This window comes from Dipodomys spectabilis, unplaced genomic scaffold (genome assembly GCF_019054845.1).
Source record: "Dipodomys spectabilis isolate Male_0828 unplaced genomic scaffold, ASM1905484v1 ptg000032l, whole genome shotgun sequence".
NCBI lineage: Eukaryota > Metazoa > Chordata > Mammalia > Rodentia > Heteromyidae > Dipodomys > Dipodomys spectabilis.
The window spans coordinates 23,011,207-23,033,110 of NW_024870709.1; the positions used below are offsets into that span (position 1 = coordinate 23,011,207).

At 37.6% G+C, this 21,904-nt stretch overlaps 2 protein-coding genes across 6 annotated transcripts; one reads left to right on the top strand and one right to left on the bottom strand.

The window, feature by feature from the left end:
• Positions 1–471: 471 nt before the first annotated feature.
• Positions 472–1,407, top strand: LOC122105661 (olfactory receptor 5K1-like). The gene has a single exon (XM_042676985.1). The coding sequence runs from the start codon at positions 472–474 to the stop codon at positions 1,405–1,407; it is 936 nt and encodes a 311-aa protein (XP_042532919.1).
• A 13,211-nt stretch (positions 1,408–14,618) lies between these two features.
• On the bottom strand, positions 14,619–21,206 carry Cldnd1 (claudin domain containing 1). Of its 5 annotated transcripts, none has more exons than XM_042676824.1 (6): positions 21,123–21,182; positions 19,976–20,026; positions 19,453–19,762; positions 17,382–17,492; positions 16,132–16,269; positions 14,619–15,982 (listed from the first exon to the last, which is right to left on the bottom strand). In XM_042676824.1, exons 3-6 carry the CDS (start codon positions 19,742–19,744, stop codon positions 15,762–15,764), a joined length of 762 nt encoding a protein of 253 aa, XP_042532758.1. In that variant the 5' UTR covers positions 19,745–19,762; positions 19,976–20,026; positions 21,123–21,182; the 3' UTR covers positions 14,619–15,761. The 5 variants fall into 5 exon arrangements, with proteins under 5 accessions (XP_042532758.1, XP_042532754.1, XP_042532755.1 ...); XM_042676820.1 differs by having other exon boundaries at positions 19,976–20,019; positions 21,123–21,141; XM_042676821.1 differs by lacking the exon at positions 19,976–20,026 and having other exon boundaries at positions 21,123–21,206.
• Positions 21,207–21,904: the final 698 nt, after the last annotated feature.

Genomic DNA, 21,904 nt, shown 5'->3' on the forward strand with positions numbered 1-21,904 from the left:
TTATTTCACAGAGTCTTAGCCACTACATTTATAGTCATTGAACTTGTTCAGGTAAGTACGATAGTCGTAGGTGACATCTAAATTATAAATCAGTTCAACCTAAACTCTATGGAGAAATTTTGTCCTAATATATCTCACAAAAAAGTTTGATGTTTTCAAGACCTCCTTGCAAATATGCTTTAAAAAATGTATAGAGAACAAATAATATAGCCTCAGAGACTGAGGATATTGCTCATTGATAGACCAACTGCCTAGAATGCACGAGGTCCTGGGACTGATTCCCAGCATACAAAATTTTAAAAATGTAATGTTCTAAGAAGGTTGATTGTCTCTCAGAATTGAACATACACTAAATCCATGCACACTTATAGAAATGTTATAGTTTATCTCCCCTTGAAACAGAGAGATTAATAATGTGTGGGGATGTGATATATTCCTAACTTCTCAAAAAAAATTTCAGAAAATTTGAAAATGGTTGAAGAAAATCGAAGCATTCAAAGCGAGTTTATCCTCACGGGGCTTACAGACCACCCAGACCTGAAGAACCTTCTGTTTGTGGTGTTCCTTGTCATCTATTTGATCACCATGTTAGGGAATATTGGACTGATGATACTTATTTCAAAAGAACGGTCTCTTCACACACCAATGTACATATTTTTAGGTAACCTAGCATTTGTGGATTCCTGCTGTGCTTGTGCCATTACCCCCAAGATGTTAGAGAATTTGCTTTCTGAAGACAAAAGGATTTCATTTTATGAATGTATTGCACAATTCTATTTTCTTTGCACAGTTGAAACTGCAGACTGCTTTCTTCTGGCAGCAATGGCCTATGACCGCTATGTGGCCATTTGTAGCCCACTGCAGTACCACACTAGGATGTCTAAGAAACTCTGCACTCAGATGATCACAGGAGCCTACATAGCTGGAAATCTCCATTCTATGATTCATGTAGGGCTACTATTTAGATTAGCTTTCTGTAAATCTAATCGCATCAATCACTTCTACTGTGACATTCTTCCCTTGTATAGACTCTCCTGTGTTGACCCCTACATCAATGAACTTGCGCTATTTGTCTTTTCTGGCTTAATTCAAGTCTTCACAATAGGTAGTGTTTTAATTTCTTATCTTTACATTCTTTTTACAATTTTCAAAATGAAGTCCAAAGAGGGAAGGATCAAAGCTTTTTCTACCTGTGCCTCTCACTTCTTGTCTGTGTCACTATACTATGGATCTATTTTCTTCCTGTACATTAGGCCCAATTTACTAGAAGAAGGAGATAAAGACATACCTGCTGCTATTCTGTTTACAATTATAGTCCCCTTACTGAATCCTTTCATTTATAGCCTGAGAAATAAGGAAGTAAAAAATGTCTTACAAAAAATTCTGATTAAGAAAATAACCTCCTGAAAGTTTAAACAAGTCATATCTTCTGTGCCTTCATGATTTAGATGCAGCAAAATGTACTATAAGAAATTACACTGGGGCTGGGAAGGTGGCTCAGTGGTAGAGCGCTAGCCTTGACCTGAAGAGCTGAGGAACAGCGCCCAGGCCCAGAGTTCAGGCCCCATGACCGGACCCCCCCCCCCAAAAAAAGAAATTACACTAATAAAATACATAAATTGTATGTCAAATATTAATGTGATATGTTACATTCAAAGCAGTAGTGCATGAAAAGAAAGTATAATGAACAGAGTCAACTATGCTAAGCCTTAACATAAAATAGCAAAAATTAAAAACAAACTCCGAAGTCGTTCAAGCAACAACTTAGTATGTTTCCAAATTCAAAGTCTTTGTCAGTGTCAGGAATCATCAGCACCTAAAAGACAGCAGTAAAACTTGCAGTTCGAAATATAAAGTAAGCCAGGCGCCTGTGGGTCACGTCTGTAATCCTAGCACACTTATTAACGGGATGGTTGTTTCTTTAGGATTTTTTATTGGAGGGGTTCAATTTTTTTGAGGCCACATTAAAGCTACCAGCACAACTATGTTCGTTGCAGCATTATTTATAATAGTTAAAATATGGAACCAACCCAGATGCCCTTCAGTAAAAGAATGGATCAAGAAAATGTGGTATACACAGACACACATAGATACACACACACACACACACACACACACACACACACACACACACACACACGCTTCCACCAGAAAGAATGACATTGCCCCATTCATAAGGAAATGGAAAGACTTGGAAAAAAATCATTTTAAGTGAAGTAAACCAGATTCCAGGAAACATAGAATCCATGGTTTCCCGTTTGTAATAATTAATATATGTCTAGGATAGTCCTAGCAGAGGATCACAATAGCCCAATAGCTATGTACATATAATCACATAAAATGATGCTAATTGAAATGAACTCCAAGATATGGAAACAAGAGGTTTGTTGTTGTTAATATACTGTGTGAAGCTTTTTTTTTCTTTTTTTCTTTGTTTATCCACTATTTATCCATTGTTTTTTATTTTGATAATCTGTATCTTGTATATACATTTATCTGATTTGGGGAAGGGAAGAATAACAAAATTGTGAGACAAAGGACAAAGAGCAAATCAATGCAACAGTGATACAAGATGCTATGTTAGAATGAACATTACAACTTAGGGAAAGTGGGAGAAAAAAGAGGGAGGGGGTAACAATGTTCCATACATATGTAACTTACTTATGTAACCGTAAGCCCTCTGTATATTACCTTTACGATAAAATTAAATTAAAAATCAGTTTTCATACCACTAGATGGACACAGAACTTGGAAAAAATGACAAAACAGAAGTAAAGACACATCAAGAGCTGAGTTCAGAGAACTAGTTTTCTTTGTAAAATGTTTCCTACCTCTCAATAAATGTAAGATGACTGTTAGAAAGCAAAAATAAAGCAGTGCCTCTAGGCATTCACACACAGTGAGACCAAAGGAGGATAATCTTATAATAGGAACACAAAGGCACAATGTCATATAAAATAATCCTTATCAAAATGAACTCCAGGAAATGAAAACAGGATGTGATTTTTATGGTATTTTTTTCTTCATATTGTTTGTTAGGGTATATGTGTTTCAGAGTATAAAGAAAGGCACAGAAATGGAGGGAGAAAGCATGAACAAATGCCACAATGATACTGGACAGTATGTTGAAAATGAACTATACAACTTGTGGGTGGGGGTGGGAGGAAAAATGGGAGAGTGAGGGAAGAGGTGACATTCTGACTTATGTAATTGTAAGCTCTCCTTATAGTAACAATAAAAAATTTTTAAATAAAGCAATGAATTCAAGGGAACTTGAGTTTGGCTGTTTTATACTTGTTTGCTACTTCCTGTGCCACTCCCTAAAGCCAATGAGTAGACTCGTTTGGCTTATTTCAGTCAATGAAGACTCCAAAAGTCTCACCAGCCATCACCAGATGTACTTGGCCTCTTACTATGTATCCATCTAGTGCCAGGCTATATAAAGATTATCTTATTTTACCTTCATTAACATCTTTCAGGAAAAAAGAATTATCATCCCGTGTGACAAGTGAAAAAATAAAATCCAACGTGTCTCGGTCACTTAATATATCCTTCATGGGGGTCTAACTACAAAATCCATAGTCAACTATCACACAAGAAGTCACAAAGAAATCACACAAAGGTTACAAAGAAATATTTAATCACTGTAATGCAGAAACTAATTTCTAAGCTATTTTGATTACTATGGCTTTGTAGTAGGAGTTTGAAATTTGGTATTGATATTCCTCCAGCACTGTTCTTTCTGTTGAGGATCGTTTGTGCTATTCGGGGTCTTTTATTGTTCCATATGAATTTTTGGATTGCCTCTTCTATTTCCTTGAAGAATGAGGTTGGAATATTGATAGGTATCACATTGAATTTGTAGATAGCCTTGGGAAGTATTGCCATTTTCTCGATGTTGATCCTTTCAATCCGGGAGTATGTGAGTCTTTGCCACTTTCTAAGTTCTGTTTTGATTTCCTTTTTCAGGTTTTTAAAGTTTCCATCATAGAGGTCCTTCACTTCTTTGGTTAAATCCTAGGTATTTTATTTTTTGTGGAGCTATTACGAATGGCGGAGTTGCTCAATTTTTTTTTCTTTCATGCAATTGTTTCTAACATATTTATAAGATTATTTCTTTGTTGCTTTTGTATGTCCCTTCCCCATGGTATAACCCCTGCTTTCACTGTATTTGATGTTGGTATAATTTGTGGAGGGGAAGGGAAAAAAACAAATCGTTTAAATAGGGATACAGGTGGACCCATTGCAACAATGAGATGTACAAGTTGTTATGTCGAAAAACGAACTTTAGGTATTGGCATAAGAACAGACCTCAGGACCAATGGAATAGAATTGAAAACCCAGAAATGAACCTACAGACCTATCGCCATCTAATCTTCGATAAGGGAGCTAAAACAATAGAATGGAAGAAAGACAGCCTCTTCAGTAAATGGTGCTGGCAAAATTGGGTAACTACATGTAGAAAACTAAAGCTAGATCCTTATATATCACCCTGCACCAGAATCAACTCCAAATGGATCAAAGACCTCGAAGTCAAAGCAGACACTCTGAAAACATTACAGGATGGAATAGGAGAAACCCTAGGTCTCCTTGGCTCAGGCTGAAATTTTCTGAATAGAGACCCGGAAACACAACAAATCAAAGAAAGGTTGAACAAATGGGATTGCATAAAGTTGCAGAGCTTCTGCATGGCAAACGACATAGCTAGCAAGATCAATAGAAAGCCCACAGATTGGGAGAAGATCTTCACTAGCCATACAACGGACAAGGGTCTCATATCTAAAATATACTTGGAACTCAAAAAATTAAATCGCCCCCCCTTGGGGCTGGGAAGGTGGCTCAGTGGTAGAGTGCTTGCCTTGCATGCATGAGGCCCTGGGTTCGATTCCTCAGCACCACATAAGCAAAAAGAAAAAAGCCGAAAGTGGCACTGTGGCTCAAGTGGTAGAGCGCTAGCCTTGAGCTGAAGAGCTGAGGGACAGCGCCCCAGGCCTAGAGTTCAGGCCCCATGACCAGACTCAAAAAAAAAATTTAAAAAAAAAAATTAAATCCCGCAATAACAAATCCTCAAAGAAACAACTGCCCAATAAATAAGTGGGCTAAAGACTTAAAGAGAAACTTCTCTGAAGAAGAAAGAAGGATGGCCAATAGACACATGAAGAAATGCTTAACATCCCTAGCCATAAAAGAAATGCAAATGAAAGCAACATTGAGATACCACCTCACCCCAGTTAGAATGGCAAAAATCAAGAACTCTAACAACAACAGATGCTGGAGGGGATGTGGACAGAAGGGAACCTTACTTCATTGTTGGTGGGAATGTAAACTTGTCAACCATTTTGGAAAGCAGTATGGAGGTTCCTCAAAAGACTTCACATACAGATAGAGCTCCCCTATGACCCAGCAATCCCACTTTTGGGCATTTACCCAAATGTTTACAAACAAGACCACATTAAAGCTACCAGCACAACTATGTTTATTGAAGCATTATTTACCATAGCTAAGATATGGAACCAACCCAGATGCCCTTCAGTAGATGAATGGATCAAGAAAATGTGGTATATATACACAATGGAATTCTATGCCTCCATCAGAAAGAATGACATTGCCCCATTTGTTAGGAAATGGAAAAACTTGGAAAAAATTATATTAAGTGAAGTAAGCCAGGCACAAAGAAACACAGGTCCCATGGTTTCCCTTATTTGCAATATCTAGTATATGTATGAGTCAAGCGGAAAGTCAGATAATGTGATGTTAGGAAAATGAACCCTTAGATAGGTATTTTAATGTTTTTTTCTTTCATGCATGTGTTTCTAACGCATTTATAAGATTATTTCTTTGTTGCTTTGTATGTCCCTCCCCCACAGTATAACCCCCCCCCCCCCCCCCCCCCCCCCCCCCCCCCCCCCCCCCCCCCCCCCCCCCCCCCCCGCTTTCAATATATTTGATGTCAGTATAACTTGTGGAGGAGATGGGGAAAAACAAGTCGTTTAAGGATTCAGGTAGACCTGTTGCAACAATGAGAAGTACAAATTGTCATGTCAAAAACGAGCTTTACAATGTCGGTGGGGGAGGAGAGGGGGGGAAGGATTGGTGGGGGGAGGGGGGAGGCTGGGAAGGGAGGTGAAGGGTAAACAAAGGAGGAGGCTGCAATGCTTGGTAAGAAATGTATGCATTATCCTGCCCATGTAATTGTAACCCCTCTGTACAGTATGTTCACAAATAAAATAAAATTTAAAAAAAAAAAAAGAAAAAGAAAAACGAACTTTACAACTTTGGGGTGGGGGCGGATTGGGTAGGAGGGGGGTGGGGAGGAAGGGAAGAGATGGGAAGGGGAAACAAGGGAGGAGGCTACAATGCTTAATAAGAAATGTACTCAATATCTTGCCCATGTAATTGTAACCCCTCTGTACAATATTTTCACAAAAAAAAAAGAAACTAATTTCTAATGTTTAAAAACCAGGAAATTTTTTATTTTAAAAAAACACAAATTTCGGCTTTTCTTACAAAGTTAAGAGACCTGGAAAGATTGGGTCTTTCTATGCAAACTGCCTGGTCCCTCTGAGCACATAAATGTAGTTTACATTATTAAGAATTTTCTGTTATCACACTGTATTATTTCAGAACTTTTCTTCAGCAACCAATATTTACCAATTGCTATAAAAAATATATCAATTTGAGCAATATTTCACTGTTTCTGCTTGTCTTTTACAATAAAATATTAAGGAAATGATACTAAAAAACCTCTCAGATAAAACAATCTATTAATTTTCTGACAGTTATATATAGAGTGAATTAAGGAAAGAAAAACATGACAACAAACAAGCCAAACATGATATTTAAAAGAAATTCTAATACAAAGCTAAGATTATTTTCATTTTAAGTAGATTGTATAGATATGAACTAAGAAATATGATAGAAAAAAAGAAATATGATAGAACAAGTCCATACAATATATTTCAATTTAGTAACTCTAAATTTAATGTTTTATTTGGTTTAAATTATCTTCATTTCTTCATTTTATAATTTTGTTTCTTGTTTTTGTTGGTGAATCAATACCAATCTCAGGTACAGAGAGAACAAAACTGGCCAGACCTGATTAAGGAGAGATGAGGAAAAGAAAGCAAAGGATAATGTGGGAAAGCATGTAGCACAAAATTAATATGATAATTTTGGAGCAATGACTCATACACTGATTTATATACTGATATATGACTCATATGCTAATATTTGTAAGTATGTTTTGCTTAGTATTCCTTTTAGAAAAATCAAAGAACACATGAAAATAAAGGAAAACTGATAAAAATCTAAAATTTTCTATTGGAAGAAAAATCTACTAAGAATTCTAACAACATGATTTGGGATGTGGGCATGTCTATGTAGAATTAATTCTTCACAGAAACAGAGAATGAAAAAAAGTGAACACAGCCTTTTGTCTGTGACCCCTAGGTAGGTATATAAGGGTATTCTAAATGAACACAAATGAAGTTACATCTCCTTCGCAAAAAAGGAAATTTAAATCACAACAGTGATATTTACACTCACCCTTATCAAAATGGCCATCATCAAGAAATAGACAAATGCCCATGTGAAGGTGAGGGGGCAGAAGCCCTTACACATTGTTGATGGGAGTGTAAATTAGTGCGGCCACTATGGAAATCAGTGTGGAGGTTCTTCACAAACTACAACTAGAACTACTACATAATCCTGCTTTACCACTCCTGGGCATAGATCTGAAGAAATGAAAATCAGTATACATACCCCTGTTGACATCAGCACTATTCAAAATAGCCAAACTATGGAATGAGCCTTGGTGCTCATCAAGAAAAGGAAGTTTTACTCAATCATAAAGACAAATTAAATTATATCATTTGCTTAGATTATCATATTAAGCAAGTTAAGTCACACTCAGAAAGACAACTATTCTGAAGTTTTCTATTGTAGAGAGAGAACCTGAAAGAGAGCCAATGGGAGGGGCTGGACAGGGAGAAAGGAGAGGGTGAACATGAAAGTACATTCTATGTATGTATGAAAAGACCCTGGCCTGAGCCCTGTGAAAGAGAACTCTTAAATAACTTGAGGGTAATGTGAACCCATCAAAAAAGAGCCAGTCTGCAAGGAATGGAACCAAGAGTGCTAACAATAGAAGGAAAGATACCAATTTCACTTATTAAAAGAACTACAATCTGAAGAGCTGCAAAGGATAATTATTCATGGACCCTCCGTGGACCAGAATCACATACCACAATATCAGCCACATATATTTTCCCCAAATGTACTATCTTCCTGGTTTGACTAGAGAAGGATCAGAGAGAAAATGATGGAGAATAGAGAGATGCTGACCAAGCTTCTTTCCCTATTTCAGGCCTGTCAGCCAAAGATAAACCTAGGTGAAAAGACAAGAGACTTTTACTACCACCATTAGTTTTTATACTTAACTAATTACACTGTAATTATGATAGCCCTTTTATTGACTTCACAAAAGGGACTGAAACACCTAATTATAAAACTATGAAAAGAATGGATCTATGGAGTTTAAGAGGAGGGATGACTAACAGCATCATATAAGTTGGACTTCCCTGACAAGTGCATTAACAACCTACTGCTGCTTTCAACAACTTCAGAATGTTCTAGAAATATAAAAGCACTAACCCAATGTTGGTAAGTGTCCAGAAAACTTAATAAAGAATATTAACATGAAAAAAATAAGAGACAACTGAAAAATAAATGGGAAATTAAGGATCTAAGGTAAGAAAAAGCCATTTAAAATGAAGGGAAAACAATATTTGATACCTGTGATGTGAAAGAGTAATGTTTTAAAAACTGTGGCTTCATAACATATTCAGGATAAAAGTTAGTGGCATACAACCAGTATTTATTTATTTATATTATTTTTAGTTTACTTGGTTTCTGCTAGGTGGGACAGGTCATATGCCACTACAAAAATTAGAGGTCTTTACGTCCAAAGTACGGAAATTGTTGGTGGACAGGTAAGGCCATTAAAAGAACCTACAAACTACCTTGAGAGTAATTGGGTAAAAATTGAATGTGTTTCTAAGTAATTATGAAAGGCAATGTAGAAAAAAATAGAAAAAAAGGCAATGTAGGAGATCATTATAGATTAAACAAGAAAAATATTTCAAAAAGAAATATACGATTACTTATTAAGAAAACACTCTAAGTCAAGATGAGCACTATCAAGATAAAATTAAACAATTTTGGTCAGATTTGGGGGGACAGCACCTGATTGAAAATACACAGTAGTTTCCTCCTGAAGAAATATAACCTGTTAATGAATACGCACCCAAAATAAAAGAGGTCTTCACTAGGAGATCTGTTAGAGCACTCATGCTTTCCCCCCACATATTAAATGTGACCTGACCTAATTGTACCTGATTTCATTGTACAATCTTACTCATTTCAATATGAATGAGATAGCAGTGTTTTCTTTCTCCCTCCTTTCTTCCTCCCACCCATATTTCAAATGTGTACACAAAGGCATTGGGGAGGGAGTAGATGGAGGAAGCATGACCTGGGGAGATGGCTGGATGATTAGGAATCACAAAATTGAGTTCTTCAGTCTCAAAGTCAGTATTTGAACTCTAAAACAAAAAGGGGAGGATCATTTTTAAACTTTCGTATCTTTGACCCCAGGGAATAAGAAATCTACCACTTGCCTTGTGTCTTTTCTTAAATGGATATGCATAATCCACTGTTAGTATATTCAGCAGTTTTATCTATGCTCTGTGCATCTGAAATCCACTACCATCTCTAGAACTTAAAATGAAGGGTCCCGATCAAATTGAGTTAGACATAGTATGAGTTGGTTTTCAAAGCAAGCAAACAAACCTCAAGAGATTCTGGTCCTCCAATAGACCAGTATTCTATTTTTAAATAAAGGCAAAACCATAATTAGAATAGTTATCCCTACCAAAACTATGTTGAACCTGAATTGCCACTGTAACATTAAGAGTTGGGAACACTGAGACATGACTACACCATGATGGCTCCACCCTCACAGCTGGGATTACTGTTCTTGCTCTTGGACTCCTAGCCAAAGCTGTTCTTTCTAAGTATCAATTGTTTATCCCACTCTTCTGTGCCCCCCCTTTACCCTCCCCAAAATGTAAACTTACAAAGAAGACAAAAAGTACAGAAAACGAAAATAGCTATTTAAAAAACCCTTGTGAGTGAACAAATGCAGCAAATGCAGCAGTGATACTCACTAGGTACTATGTTGAAAATGAACTACAAGTTGTAGGTGGGGATGGGAGGGAAAAACTGGGAAGGGGTGACACTGTTCAAAAAGAAATGTACTCTTTTATCTGACTTAACTGTAACCCCTCTGTACATCACTTTTACAATGAAGGGGTGTGTGTGTGTGTGTGTGTGCATGCGTGTGTGTGTGTGTGTGTGTCAAGTGTTCTGCTATAGTGGCAGAAAAGGAACTAAGTTTTTTTTTTTGAGGTGAGGGGTGGTCATTGAGGCTTGAACTCTGGGCCTGGGCACTGTCCCTGAGCTCTTCAAGTCAAGGCTAGCGCTCTACCACTTTTGAGCCACAGCACCACTTCCTGAACTAAGATTTTGATGCTACTAAACTTTACTTACCAATCAATGGTTAGCACAATCTATAAAAGTCAAGAGTATCACACTAGTGCAGTTATGTTTGAGAAAAAGAATAAGAATGTAAACCTTCAAGGCAAAATCCTTCCACCTTGAAATATGAAAGGCTAAAAATCCTGAGTATTGAAGCCTGCTCTGTTTTTTTTTTTTTTTTGCCTGCTCTGTTTTGAAGTGAACCTGAACTAGAAACTAAAGAAAACTAGAAACTAGAAACTCCGACCCCAGTGCATATCTCTACTAGAGGGCAGCCACAGGGAAAGTCATTGTGGCTCTGAGTCCTTCATGCATAGTGGGTCTGACCACAGGGACTGTCCTTTCCTTCCCATGCACTGTGTTGGTCTCTGCATAATACAACCAAGCATTTACGGAGATCTATTTCAGGATTTGTTTAAAGCACTTAAGTTATTTAATACTCAGAGTAATCTGTTAATACAGAAGCTATCTGATCGTTAGTTTAGCTAGTGGGCCATGCTCACCTTTAAGAATTTCTGACTTGTATACAGGTTAATGTCAACCACACATGCTTTCTAGTTCTCACCCAAGGTATGAATACAGTTTATAGTCAAAATGTTCACTTTCTTTATGAAGGCCAGTTACTGGCTTCCTCAAAAAATTAGATTGTAATTAAACCAGACTTAAGTAGCATTTTCGAGTGACTACTTTTTGCTGAACAATTGGTGTTGTCTTCATTACAACACTCTTGAGGTAAGTGTCTTCATTATAATTAAGGAGCAGGGGGAGGTTGAAGGTTAAGAGTAGACCTAAGAATATAAAGTTGGCACTCATCTCTCAAGCTAGATATTAATCTTTACATACCATGCATCTCTGGTAGAACCCTTGAATCCCAGAAATTGTGCCTATCAGATAATATGCCTTCTTTACAGGGAGAAACACTTGGAAAAACTTGAGTGTTTATTCAAGTAAGTTGTTCTTAATGACAGCATAAATTGCTTCCATGAAAACTGAGGAGGAAGAATAGTTTCCAAAAATTAGCTAATAGAGATTTAGAAAAAGTATGGTAGGAAATCATAAATCAACAGGGATTAGACCTATCAAATATATATATATATATATATATATATATATAAAATTACTGTTTGATATAAAACCAGTTTTTAGGGCTGGTAAGGTGGCTCAGTGGTAGAGCACTTGCCTTGCATGAGTGAGGCCCTGGGTTCGATTCCTCAGCACCACATAAGCAAAAAGAAAAAAGCCGGAAGTGGCGCTGTGGCTCAAGTGGTAGAGCGCTAGCCTTGAGCTGAAGAGCTGAGGGACAGCGCCCAGGCCCAGAGTTTAGGCCCCACAACCGGACCCAAAACAAACAAACAAACAAAAAAAAAGTTTTTATACATATACATAAAACACATGTATGTCTATCCATTTATATGTATGAATATATATTTATAGTATAAATATATATACATCAATATAAATGTCTGAATATATATTCATATATATTTATATAAATATATATTATAATCATACATATATAAATATATGCATGAATATATATTCATATATATTTATAATATAAATATATATTCATATATATAAATTTGAATCAGGCATCTTTAGTATTTTGAGATTGGAAGAAAAATGGATAGTAGAGTCTATGAAATAAGGCTAAGGACTGTGAAGAAAAACACCATAGATCATGAGATTCGTAGAATCACAGATGTTTGTAATTGTATGTTGACAAGATAGGCAAAGAAAATTAAAAGAAGTCTAATAGACTGAGAGGGACTGACAAGTTGCAGGAAAGATGAGGTTAAATTAATACGCTGAGACACCAAGAAAGTCAGTATAAAAAAGGTGGTATTACTCAGTATTTTTTGTTCTTGTCAGTCATGGGGCTTGAACTCAGGGCCTGGACACTGTCCCTGACTGAGCTCTTTTGCTCAAGGCTAGTGCTCTACCACTTTGAGCCACAGTGCAACTTCCAGCTTTCCAGTAGTTAATTTGAGATAAGAATCTCATGGGGAGTTTGTTGCCCTGGCTGGTTTGGACCTGCAATCATCAGGTCTCAGCCTCCTGCAATAACCAGCTAGGATTATAGATGTGAGCCACTGGCACCTGGCAAGTCATTTTTTTTTTAAATGAAGACAAAACTGAAAAATCCTTATTTCACATTTCTAATCCTCTATAAAAGTACAGAAATACAAATTGGTTCTTACTTCATACAAGTCTGCTGAAAGCATACTAATGTTTATATAACAAGCAACAGAACATTTGTAGTAACAGAAAAAGAATGTAGCTGTATTCCCTCAATTTATTACTCTACAAGTATGAGTCATTCTCTTATGAGAAGAGGTCTGAAGGAACAAAAGATACCTCCTTATCTGTACCTGGCCAAAACAGTGTTGAGCCTGAAATAAATTTTTATCTTGAGAACTACACAGGGCAGTATTGCAATAAGAAAACCAAATTGATTCAACAGATTTTCATTTCAAATAAAACTTTATATGATGATCAAACACTGAAATACCTTCATACTATTAACCTTATGGTCTACTGGATATGACTGGATCTATAAGCTTACAGCACTCATCTGTAATTTGGTGATGTCTACACTGAAGAAATGAACTAAATGGATTTGTGTGGTCATCTCATTCTTAACCCTGTGGCTGAATTGACTTGGGATTTATTAATCCTATTCTCTCCAATATACATACCCTAATATTGAGGATAGGTTAAACTTTAAAACAGGTCTGTCAAATTTACTAAGACTCCATTGTTTTATGCTTTAGGTAATAGGCACAATGTTTGTGAATAAATTCTTCTAGAATTAGTCTTTTTTTTTTTTTTGACAGTCCTGGGGCTTGAACTCAGGGCATGGGCACTGTTCCTGAGCTGCCTTTTTGCTCAAGGCTAATGCTCTACCATCTGAGCCACAGTTCCATATTTGGCTTTTTTTGGTAATTTGGCTTTTTTTTTTTAATTGAAGAATCTCACACTTTCCTTTCTGGTTTGGATTTCAACTGCAATCCTCAAATCTCAGCCTTGAGTTAGCTAGGATTGATTACGGGCATGAGTGACCAACACCCAGGTAGTCTGCCTTTTTACTAAAGTAAGTTTATTGCTATCTTTAAATTATGCAATTAGTCTTTTGCTAAAGCATATTGAGGATATTTATACACATCACTTAGTTCATTTTTGGAGCCATAAAAGGGTTTTAAAGCACATTTCTTAGGTTGCCATAAAATATGTTCAGAAAAACCTAGCATGCTACTATCTTAGAACATTACATGGAAGAATAGGATTTATCTTGTCACTGATATAATGTATTAGAAACTGATCAAAATAGATGGTTATATCATGCTTTTGCTCATCTGTGGAATATAAACCTAAAGGATATATTCATAAACAGGCATATATACAAGTATACATATGTATATATACATATGTTCATATATATAGAACAAGGGTGAATGAATGGGAACATGGAGAGGGAAAGAGAATAATGCAAATGAATGGGAACATGGAGAGGGAAAGAGAATAATGCAAAATGTCTAATATCAAAAAACACTGTGTCTATGTACGAACATTGTATAAGTAATTTACTGAAAGTTGATGGGAGAGAACTATAGAGATTATTTTACTTCAGTATATTCATGTGAGACAACAGGGTGAAATCCCTTGAAACAATTAATACTTTAAAAAAACAGAAAACTACAATAGGCTCTGTTGGGGGCTAAGTATAAGTGGGAGAGGGGCAAATGGAGAGTAAACCAGAGAATATGACTGATGTACACTCACAACAATATGTAGAGATCACAAAACTAGTTTGAAAAAAATATTTTCAAATTCTAAAAGAAACTCTTACTTTGTAATGGAGGAATAGGTAACCACATTTTCTAGAAGATAAACCCCAACACTGGAGATAAAGACAGGTCTCTAGAGACCTCCAAGTTTTCTATAGAGAAGAGATTTCCACTAATCCCTACTCTTTATTTTCATGTGTTGGAGACATCAATCAATGCAGACACTACGCACAATTCTCATTTTTAATTTTATTTTTTTAAAAAAGACAGATTTAGGATATGGTAAGAAATTACTTAGTTACATATTTTTATATCTGTCAAATGCTACAGTAATGGAATAAATAAATAAGATTTTCAATGTTCAATGTTTATAGACATATTTATAAAAAATGACTAAATCAGAAGACATAAAATAATGCTGATACACACCAGGAAGGGAATTAGGCAAGGAAAGGCACATCGTTTCACCACAAGAAATAAAGACCACAGTTGAAGGCTAATGGACAGCCACAGCTTTAGATCTTGTGGTAGTATTCCCAGCACTGGAGGGTCATTATGTTAGAACCTTCTTTACGGTACTTAGCTGGAATAAAGAGAAACAGTTGGAGAATTTACTGTACAATCCTAATATAATATTTAAGAGATAGCACACTTTTAATAAGCCTGGTGTATGAAGAAGGAAGAGCAAATATTGAAAGTGGTTTGCAGTGTTGAAAATTTTTACTGAGTTTTAAAAAAAGGTAATATGCTGTAACTGGATTAACTTGTTTATCTGGAGGTGTTGGAATTTTTAAGTAAACACTGTATTTTTCACTTCTTGTAGACAGACAACAGTGTAACAGCTGCCATATTTCATCTCAGATAAAGTCATGTGCCAAAGTTTAGGAAAAAGGATCTTAAATAATTTCCCCATTTTATGGAACTTAAGTCTTTGAAAATGTTACTAATACTGCTAACTGACTGGCTATCTACAACAGCAAAGTGAATATGAAGTGTTGACAATGATAAGAGGTTTCCCAAAATTAGTGTTTCTAGCTCAACATATATAGTCATCTACTTACTGGAAAATTTAACACACATGAGTACTTGTTCTGGGTAAATTTCCAACAGTTTTCTTTCAGAAATTTGTATCATTTCTAGAAATGTCTTTCTATCTAGACTTTGAACCTAGTTTCTTTGAAATATAGAATACTTCAAGAGTAAATGAATTTTAGTGGTATTAAGTCTTTAGTGGTACATAAACAAGTGGATTTTTAGGATAAAATGGTACATCTACAAAAATTAGGAATTAAATTAAAACGATGAGGAAAGCAAGGGGAAAATACCAATATTAAAAAAATATGATGGCAATTGTTTATAAAGCAAGCGGCTTCCCTTTCATGCCACACGATATGCTTTCATTAAGGTGTACTCTTTCCGGTTGGTGTGAGCAGCCCAGATGAAAAGAGCAGAAGCCATGAACTGTAAGGGAGCTGAGACACAAGCTAGGCAGAAGGACCATCCAAATTCACCAGTTACTTTCTCAGGCAGTTGTAATTTCTGATGAAGTAGTTCAATTCCAGCAACATAGCAACTTACTGAACCCAATGTACACAGACCTTGGGGAGAAATTGAGAAAAGAAAACAAAACATCTCTAAATAAGAGCACAGTAGAGTTTTTCAGGCAGCATTACAGGTGAATGTTTAGTCATTATGACTCCCTAAGGAGACAGAAAGAAGCCAAGTTAGATAAGATGATAAGACCCACCTGCAAGGAGGTGAAGAATGCCAGTAGCAATGGTGGGATATAAGCTTCGGCAGATACAAGCACAGAGTCCAATCAATGCCCCAAAGCACATCAAACCTAGACTTACAAAAGGTAAAAGGAACTGGCAACGCCAAAGATCTGGTTTTAAAAGAGGAGAAAAATAACTACGTTACTATAATTTCAGACCATTTTACAACAAAAGAAATATTCTAATTAGACCTTACTCAAAAGGTGAAAAAGCATTTTAATACTGAATCCTTTAGCAGTTTATTGCCATTTATTCTACAAATGTTTTTTGACCTAATCCCAACAACTATTACTACTGAAAATTATTATTTCTATTTTATAATTGAAGAAACATAGACAAGAGGCCTAAATAACTTGTTCAAAGTAAAAGTAGGAAAGTAAGGTTTGAAACAAAAGTAGTCTGTTTCTAAATGCAGACAGGATCAAGTCTTCACAGGATCTAAAGGCAGTAATACTATAAATGTGTAGGGATTATAAATGACTAGTCTTGCATAGATTCAACATAATGGATGTGGAATACATTAGGTGCTCAATACCTGTTTTTTTTATATTTTCTTACCAACATGAGAAGATGATGGCCTCACAAGTACCCCATTCCAATTTCTTATCATTTAATTATTAGTAATCCTATGCATTCCCATTGCAAAACAGAATACTGTACATATTCAACATTTCCTCTCATAATATAGTCATTTCTAGACAAGCTCAAAAATACCTCTGTAGCCCTGAAAACTGATGCTGAAGTTTGAAGATAGTTATTACAAGGGCAGATTAACCATCAAATAATACAATTTTTTTTTTTACAACTACATATACACTTTTTGGTACTACACAGATGAACATGTTTGACAAGCATGATGCATTCAGAGCTCAAACTTTTTCATGAACTTAGGCAGTGTGAGTGTTATCTCACATACAAGAGTTTATTATAATTTTACAAATGTCCTTATACTCAAAAGTAACATAAAAATGTATTTTGGAAGTCTGGATTCCATCCTAACAGGTGTTAGCTGTCTCTCTCAACTAAGTAATTTGACATTTGGCAAGTTTATTTCTACTTTTTAAAATGTATTACTAATAGAACAGAGGTCACTGGAATACGACTAGAAAACTTACTTCACATTCACATTGACATACAATACATTGTTTTCCAAAAATAAAGTTAAGCAAACATAACTATTTCCTTTTCTGCCCAATTATTCAACTGAAATCAAAGTACTCACAGGTCCGAACTAGATCAATTCCACTATTATGGTTTCCAGGATCAACGTATTTCAGCATGAACTGCTCTGTTAGTGTGAAACTCATGCATTTTGTAACCACATCAAATGACTCTGGAACAAGAATATCTTGTTGTTTTCATTTAAAACATTTTACAATCATCTCTTTCTGAATTACTTTCTAAAGTAAGAAGTAATAATAGAAAGATTTTTCCATGGAAATTATCAATCTCTTTTGCTGACTAGCAAATGGCTTTCACCAATGCCCAACAGGATGATAATATAGACATAAGGACAAAAAAAAGTGCAATGAATGGCAGTACAATGAACAACAGATGAGGTATGTTAATAGATTAGAAAGGAGTCAGGCAGGAACTTACTGAATTAAATAAGAACTTTTAGCTTCTTACTCTACTATCCATGGTCTCCATTTCAGGTGATAGCACATTTCTACTCTTCCAGTTCTTCAGACTAGAAAGTTTAGAGTAACTCTTGCTCTTATATACTCCAACAGGAAATCATAGAGGTTTAGGGTTTTGTTTTGTTTTTCAAAATATAGTCAAATATAGCTGCCACTCAGGTGCCACTCATCAGGATTACAGGATTTGCTTCCAATTCTACCTTCTGCATGAGTATTTGTTCTCACCATATCAACTCCTACTCAATGCCCTACTCAGTGGATCTTCATTATGTTCAGATTGAGCATCAAAGTCCTCATGTTTTAGGACCAGAGAGTCCTATATGATTTACCCTACTCCCAATTGCAGAACAGGACCCTAGCAGCATTTTCCCTCTCTCCCCCTATCCCTCCAATTCAGTCTAGTGGCTTCTTTACTAATCCTTAAACTTTTCAATTACACTACTGTCACAGGACCATTGAAATAATAACTATTCCTTCCAAGCAAAATGATTCTCCTCCAAAACCTGACTACTTATAAGTTCAATTTCTTCTTTTAATCTTTACCTATATCGAATCTTTACTCAAGTAGTATCATCTCAATGAGACCCATTCTGACTATCCTATTGGAAATCGTAATCTATACCCACCTTTAAATTGCTCTATATTTTAATAGCATATCATCTTTTTAACATACTGTGTAATTACTGTTTTTATCTTTGCACTTGTATTTATGATGTTTATTGTCTGGCATTCCTTACTAATCTGCTAGCTCCAAAGGAATAAGGATTTGTTCTTCAAGTTATATGAAGTCTTAGAACACACAGAAATGCAACAAATGTTGAACTAGTGATGAAATAACTCACAGAGATTCCAGTATCAATTGCTCCTTTGTCTTCATAAGTAGACCTGACCATTTAACAATGAATTTTAACCAACTTTCTCCCCTTTCTTCACCTACTACCCCCTTTATTCATACATAAATGTTACCATCCTTTTGATACACTATAAATGAAGCTTACTGGGCTATGATTGAAATATAATACTTCCCTCTGCCAAAAGACACAACCATAAATAAAAATAAACTACAAAGTTTTTCTTACAGAGAGTCCTAAAGCTTTCAATTTAATATGTGAACATTAAAGTCTTATAAGCATTAAATAAAAATGCTTATAAATGTAAGGAATAACTTAGACCTTTTTTCTATAATAGAAAACTTTTAACCAATAAACTGTTGAAAAAAGTTAAAACTTTTACCCAATAAGTTGTTGAAAACAGTCTCAAATAGATAGACAGATGATAGATTTAAATGCAAAATTGTTCAAATTACATCTTCTACAATATGGGGCAAAATGATATACAAAAAAGACAGCTAATCTATAAAAGGACCATCAGTTCATATCTGTTGACTTGATTTAGGATACCTGTCCCTTTGTCAGTTAACAGATAATTACACTAATGTTCTTTTTCAACTATTTCCTCATGACATGTGAGATTAATATTAGTAAATACTGTAGTAATGCACAGAAGTTAAGGGGAAATAATGGCAGAATGAGACAGGTTAAGGTTTGAGGAAGGAAAAATTCACAAATGTGCTAATATACAATTTGGCAATCATCAAGACACTTGGGCTATTATTGGATAAGCAGGAGGAGAGAAGTTGAAATAAAGGAATACCTGTTCTTTCTGGTGGTGCATACCAGTGTGTGTTTTTAGGTATGGTGATACACCGTCTCCATAATCCCACATTGCCATTGTATCGGAAAAGGGCATCATTGTAAGTCTTCTCATCAGTTTCATCACTAATGAAATCTTCCCAGATGCTTTTATTCAAATCACTGGAATTTTCTTGAACTGGACTTCGATATTCATACCAGAAGTCTGTGCCAATAGAGGCTGCCATGTAGATGGTAGAAATGAGGCTAAGCACACAAGCAATTACAAATGCTGTAGCAAAACGGTTATCCATTCTGGCATTCAGACTGCTCTGTTTAAAAGTTAAAAAAAAAAAAAAAGGAAGGGAAATTAGTGTTCAAGAGCAACTATTTCACATCATGTTTAAATAAATCTCAAAAACCACACTATAACCCATCCCTTGTTTCTTTTAAAGCAATAATTAGGTATTATTTTTTTAAAAAAGCAAGCGTTCAACTTAAAACAAATCTCATTCTAATGAAAGTACTTATCGAATGCCACATACCCAGGATGCTACGGAGACAGAGGTCTTGTTCTCTAGTCTATCACCTGCATACTAAAACAGACAACACTGAAATGGACATACACATTACAGATACAAACAAGACAGGCCCCGAGAGCAGCGGCGTACCGTGCACACACTTTCATTTGGGAGATGACTGAATGTTTGCACAAGTTATAGAGTGTAAAGTACTCTGGGTTTGAGTGAGGGAAAAGGCACAGGCAAAAGCAGCAGTGCTTGATAAGAAACGGACTCGTTATCTTGCCCATGTAATCGTAACTCCTCTGCACTGTATTTTCACAATAAAAAAAAAAAAGCAGCATTGGAAATCGACTCCTCCTCCTTTGCTCGGGAGAGGGAGACCTTCCCAAAATACAGGCAGGAGTACACGGAGGACAGTGCCAGGTGGGCATCTCCGGGAACCCACTGGGGCTGATCCGAGCCTTTGCCCGGACACAGCTCTTTCCCACTCCAGCTCGCTCTCCCCAGCACTTCTGGAACCTCCCCGGCCGCAACCTTGCTCTCTCCACCGAGACCGAACGACCCCTCCTCCTCCCGGCCGGCCAGAGAGAACTCTGGAGCGGGGAAAATGCGAACGCTCCCCCGGGCGCGGACCGGCTCCGAGGCGGCGGGAGCCGTCGACGGCCGCGGCGAACGACTCCGGGCCGACCAGCCCCGGCCCCGCGCACCCCGAGGTGCCCGCACCCCGCACCTCACGCCCGAGGTCCGGGCAGGGCGGCGGGGTTGGGGAGAAGAGAAGTGACTCGGGGAAGGCTGGGGCGACGGCAACGATCAACGACCACTCGGGGAAGTTGGGGTCCGAGGTGCCGCTCAATCCTCTCTCACTTTGGGGCTCGAATCAAACCAAATTAAACAAAATGAGCTCCCGACAAGCAGCGGCTGGCAGGTCCGAGCCCGGCGTGGGGCCGCGGCAAGGCCCGGGGAGCCCCCGGGACCCGACCAGGCCGCTCGGCCCGGGGGACGGCCCCCCCGACCCCCGCGCCCCCACACGCCCCGCGGCCGCCGCTCGCCGCCGCCGACCCGCCCGGCCCCGGCCGCGCACGGGAGGGAAACCCGGCCTCAAACCGGCCGGCACGGCGGGCCGGCGGCGCGACCCCCCGGCCCGGCGAGGCCGGCCCCGCTCACTCACCGCCCATCCTCTCGCTCGGCCAGCCTCACCCTCCAGCTCTGACCACAGCACCCTGCTCTCCCCGCGCCTCCGCTGACGCACTTCCCTGCAGAGCCCGCCCCCTCCATAACTCCCGCGCCTCCGCCTCCGCCTCCACCCCGGGCCCGGCCGCGGCCTGGAGCCGAGGGGGGTTGTGGGAGTTGTAGGAGGGAGGGAGGGAAAGCTGTCGGACGCGGCGGTGGACATGCTTGGCTGCGCGCGGGGCATTGTGGGGGGTGTAGTTCTCTCGTGAACGCCTGGCGTTGCGTCAAGCGTAGAGGGATTCTTAAGAGGAAAGGGACCAGAAAGTGAGGTTGGCCTGTCTACTGTAAACTCCATCCGATGACGGTGACTCAGGTCTGATTTTCGGTCCTGTGACCTCGTGGTCACACCACACAACCTTAAAAGTAACTTCCATATAGCTGAACTTTTGAAATGTTATTTCCCCCTCTCTTAGCGTCTCATTAGAGCAGAAAATGTGTCTGCCTGGATAGCTTATATTCAGAGTAAGAAGATTGATGCAAGGGGTGACATTGATCAAGATGCGTTGTGTATCTGACCCCGTTTGTAAAACTACTTGGAGAAGGAGGAGGAGAAAAAGGAAGAGGAGGAGGAAAGAAAACAGTATCTTTCAACAATAAGACATCATTTTGGGGGGTTCGGGAATACATATTTGTGGCTGCCTTCTTATGATAAGTGGCATTTGCTCTTTATTGTAGTTTCCTTTTAAAAATAAATTTCAGTTGATTTAAAAAAACATTAAA

Bases quoted from the DNA above. Each gene is read 5' to 3' on its own strand.
- Cldnd1 (XM_042676820.1), bottom strand. The intron at 17,493-19,452 runs GTATTCCTTTAT...TTCTTGTTCCAG, and splicing joins TGCACCACCAGAAAGAACAG to AGTCATTTGATGTGGTTACA. The intron at 15,983-16,131 runs GTGGGTCTTATC...TTTCTCCCCAAG, and splicing joins CATTCTTCACCTCCTTGCAG to GTCTGTGTACATTGGGTTCA.
- LOC122105661 (XM_042676985.1), top strand. From the start codon at position 472: ATGGTTGAAGAAAATCGAAGCATTCAAAGCGAGTTTATCCTCACGGGG.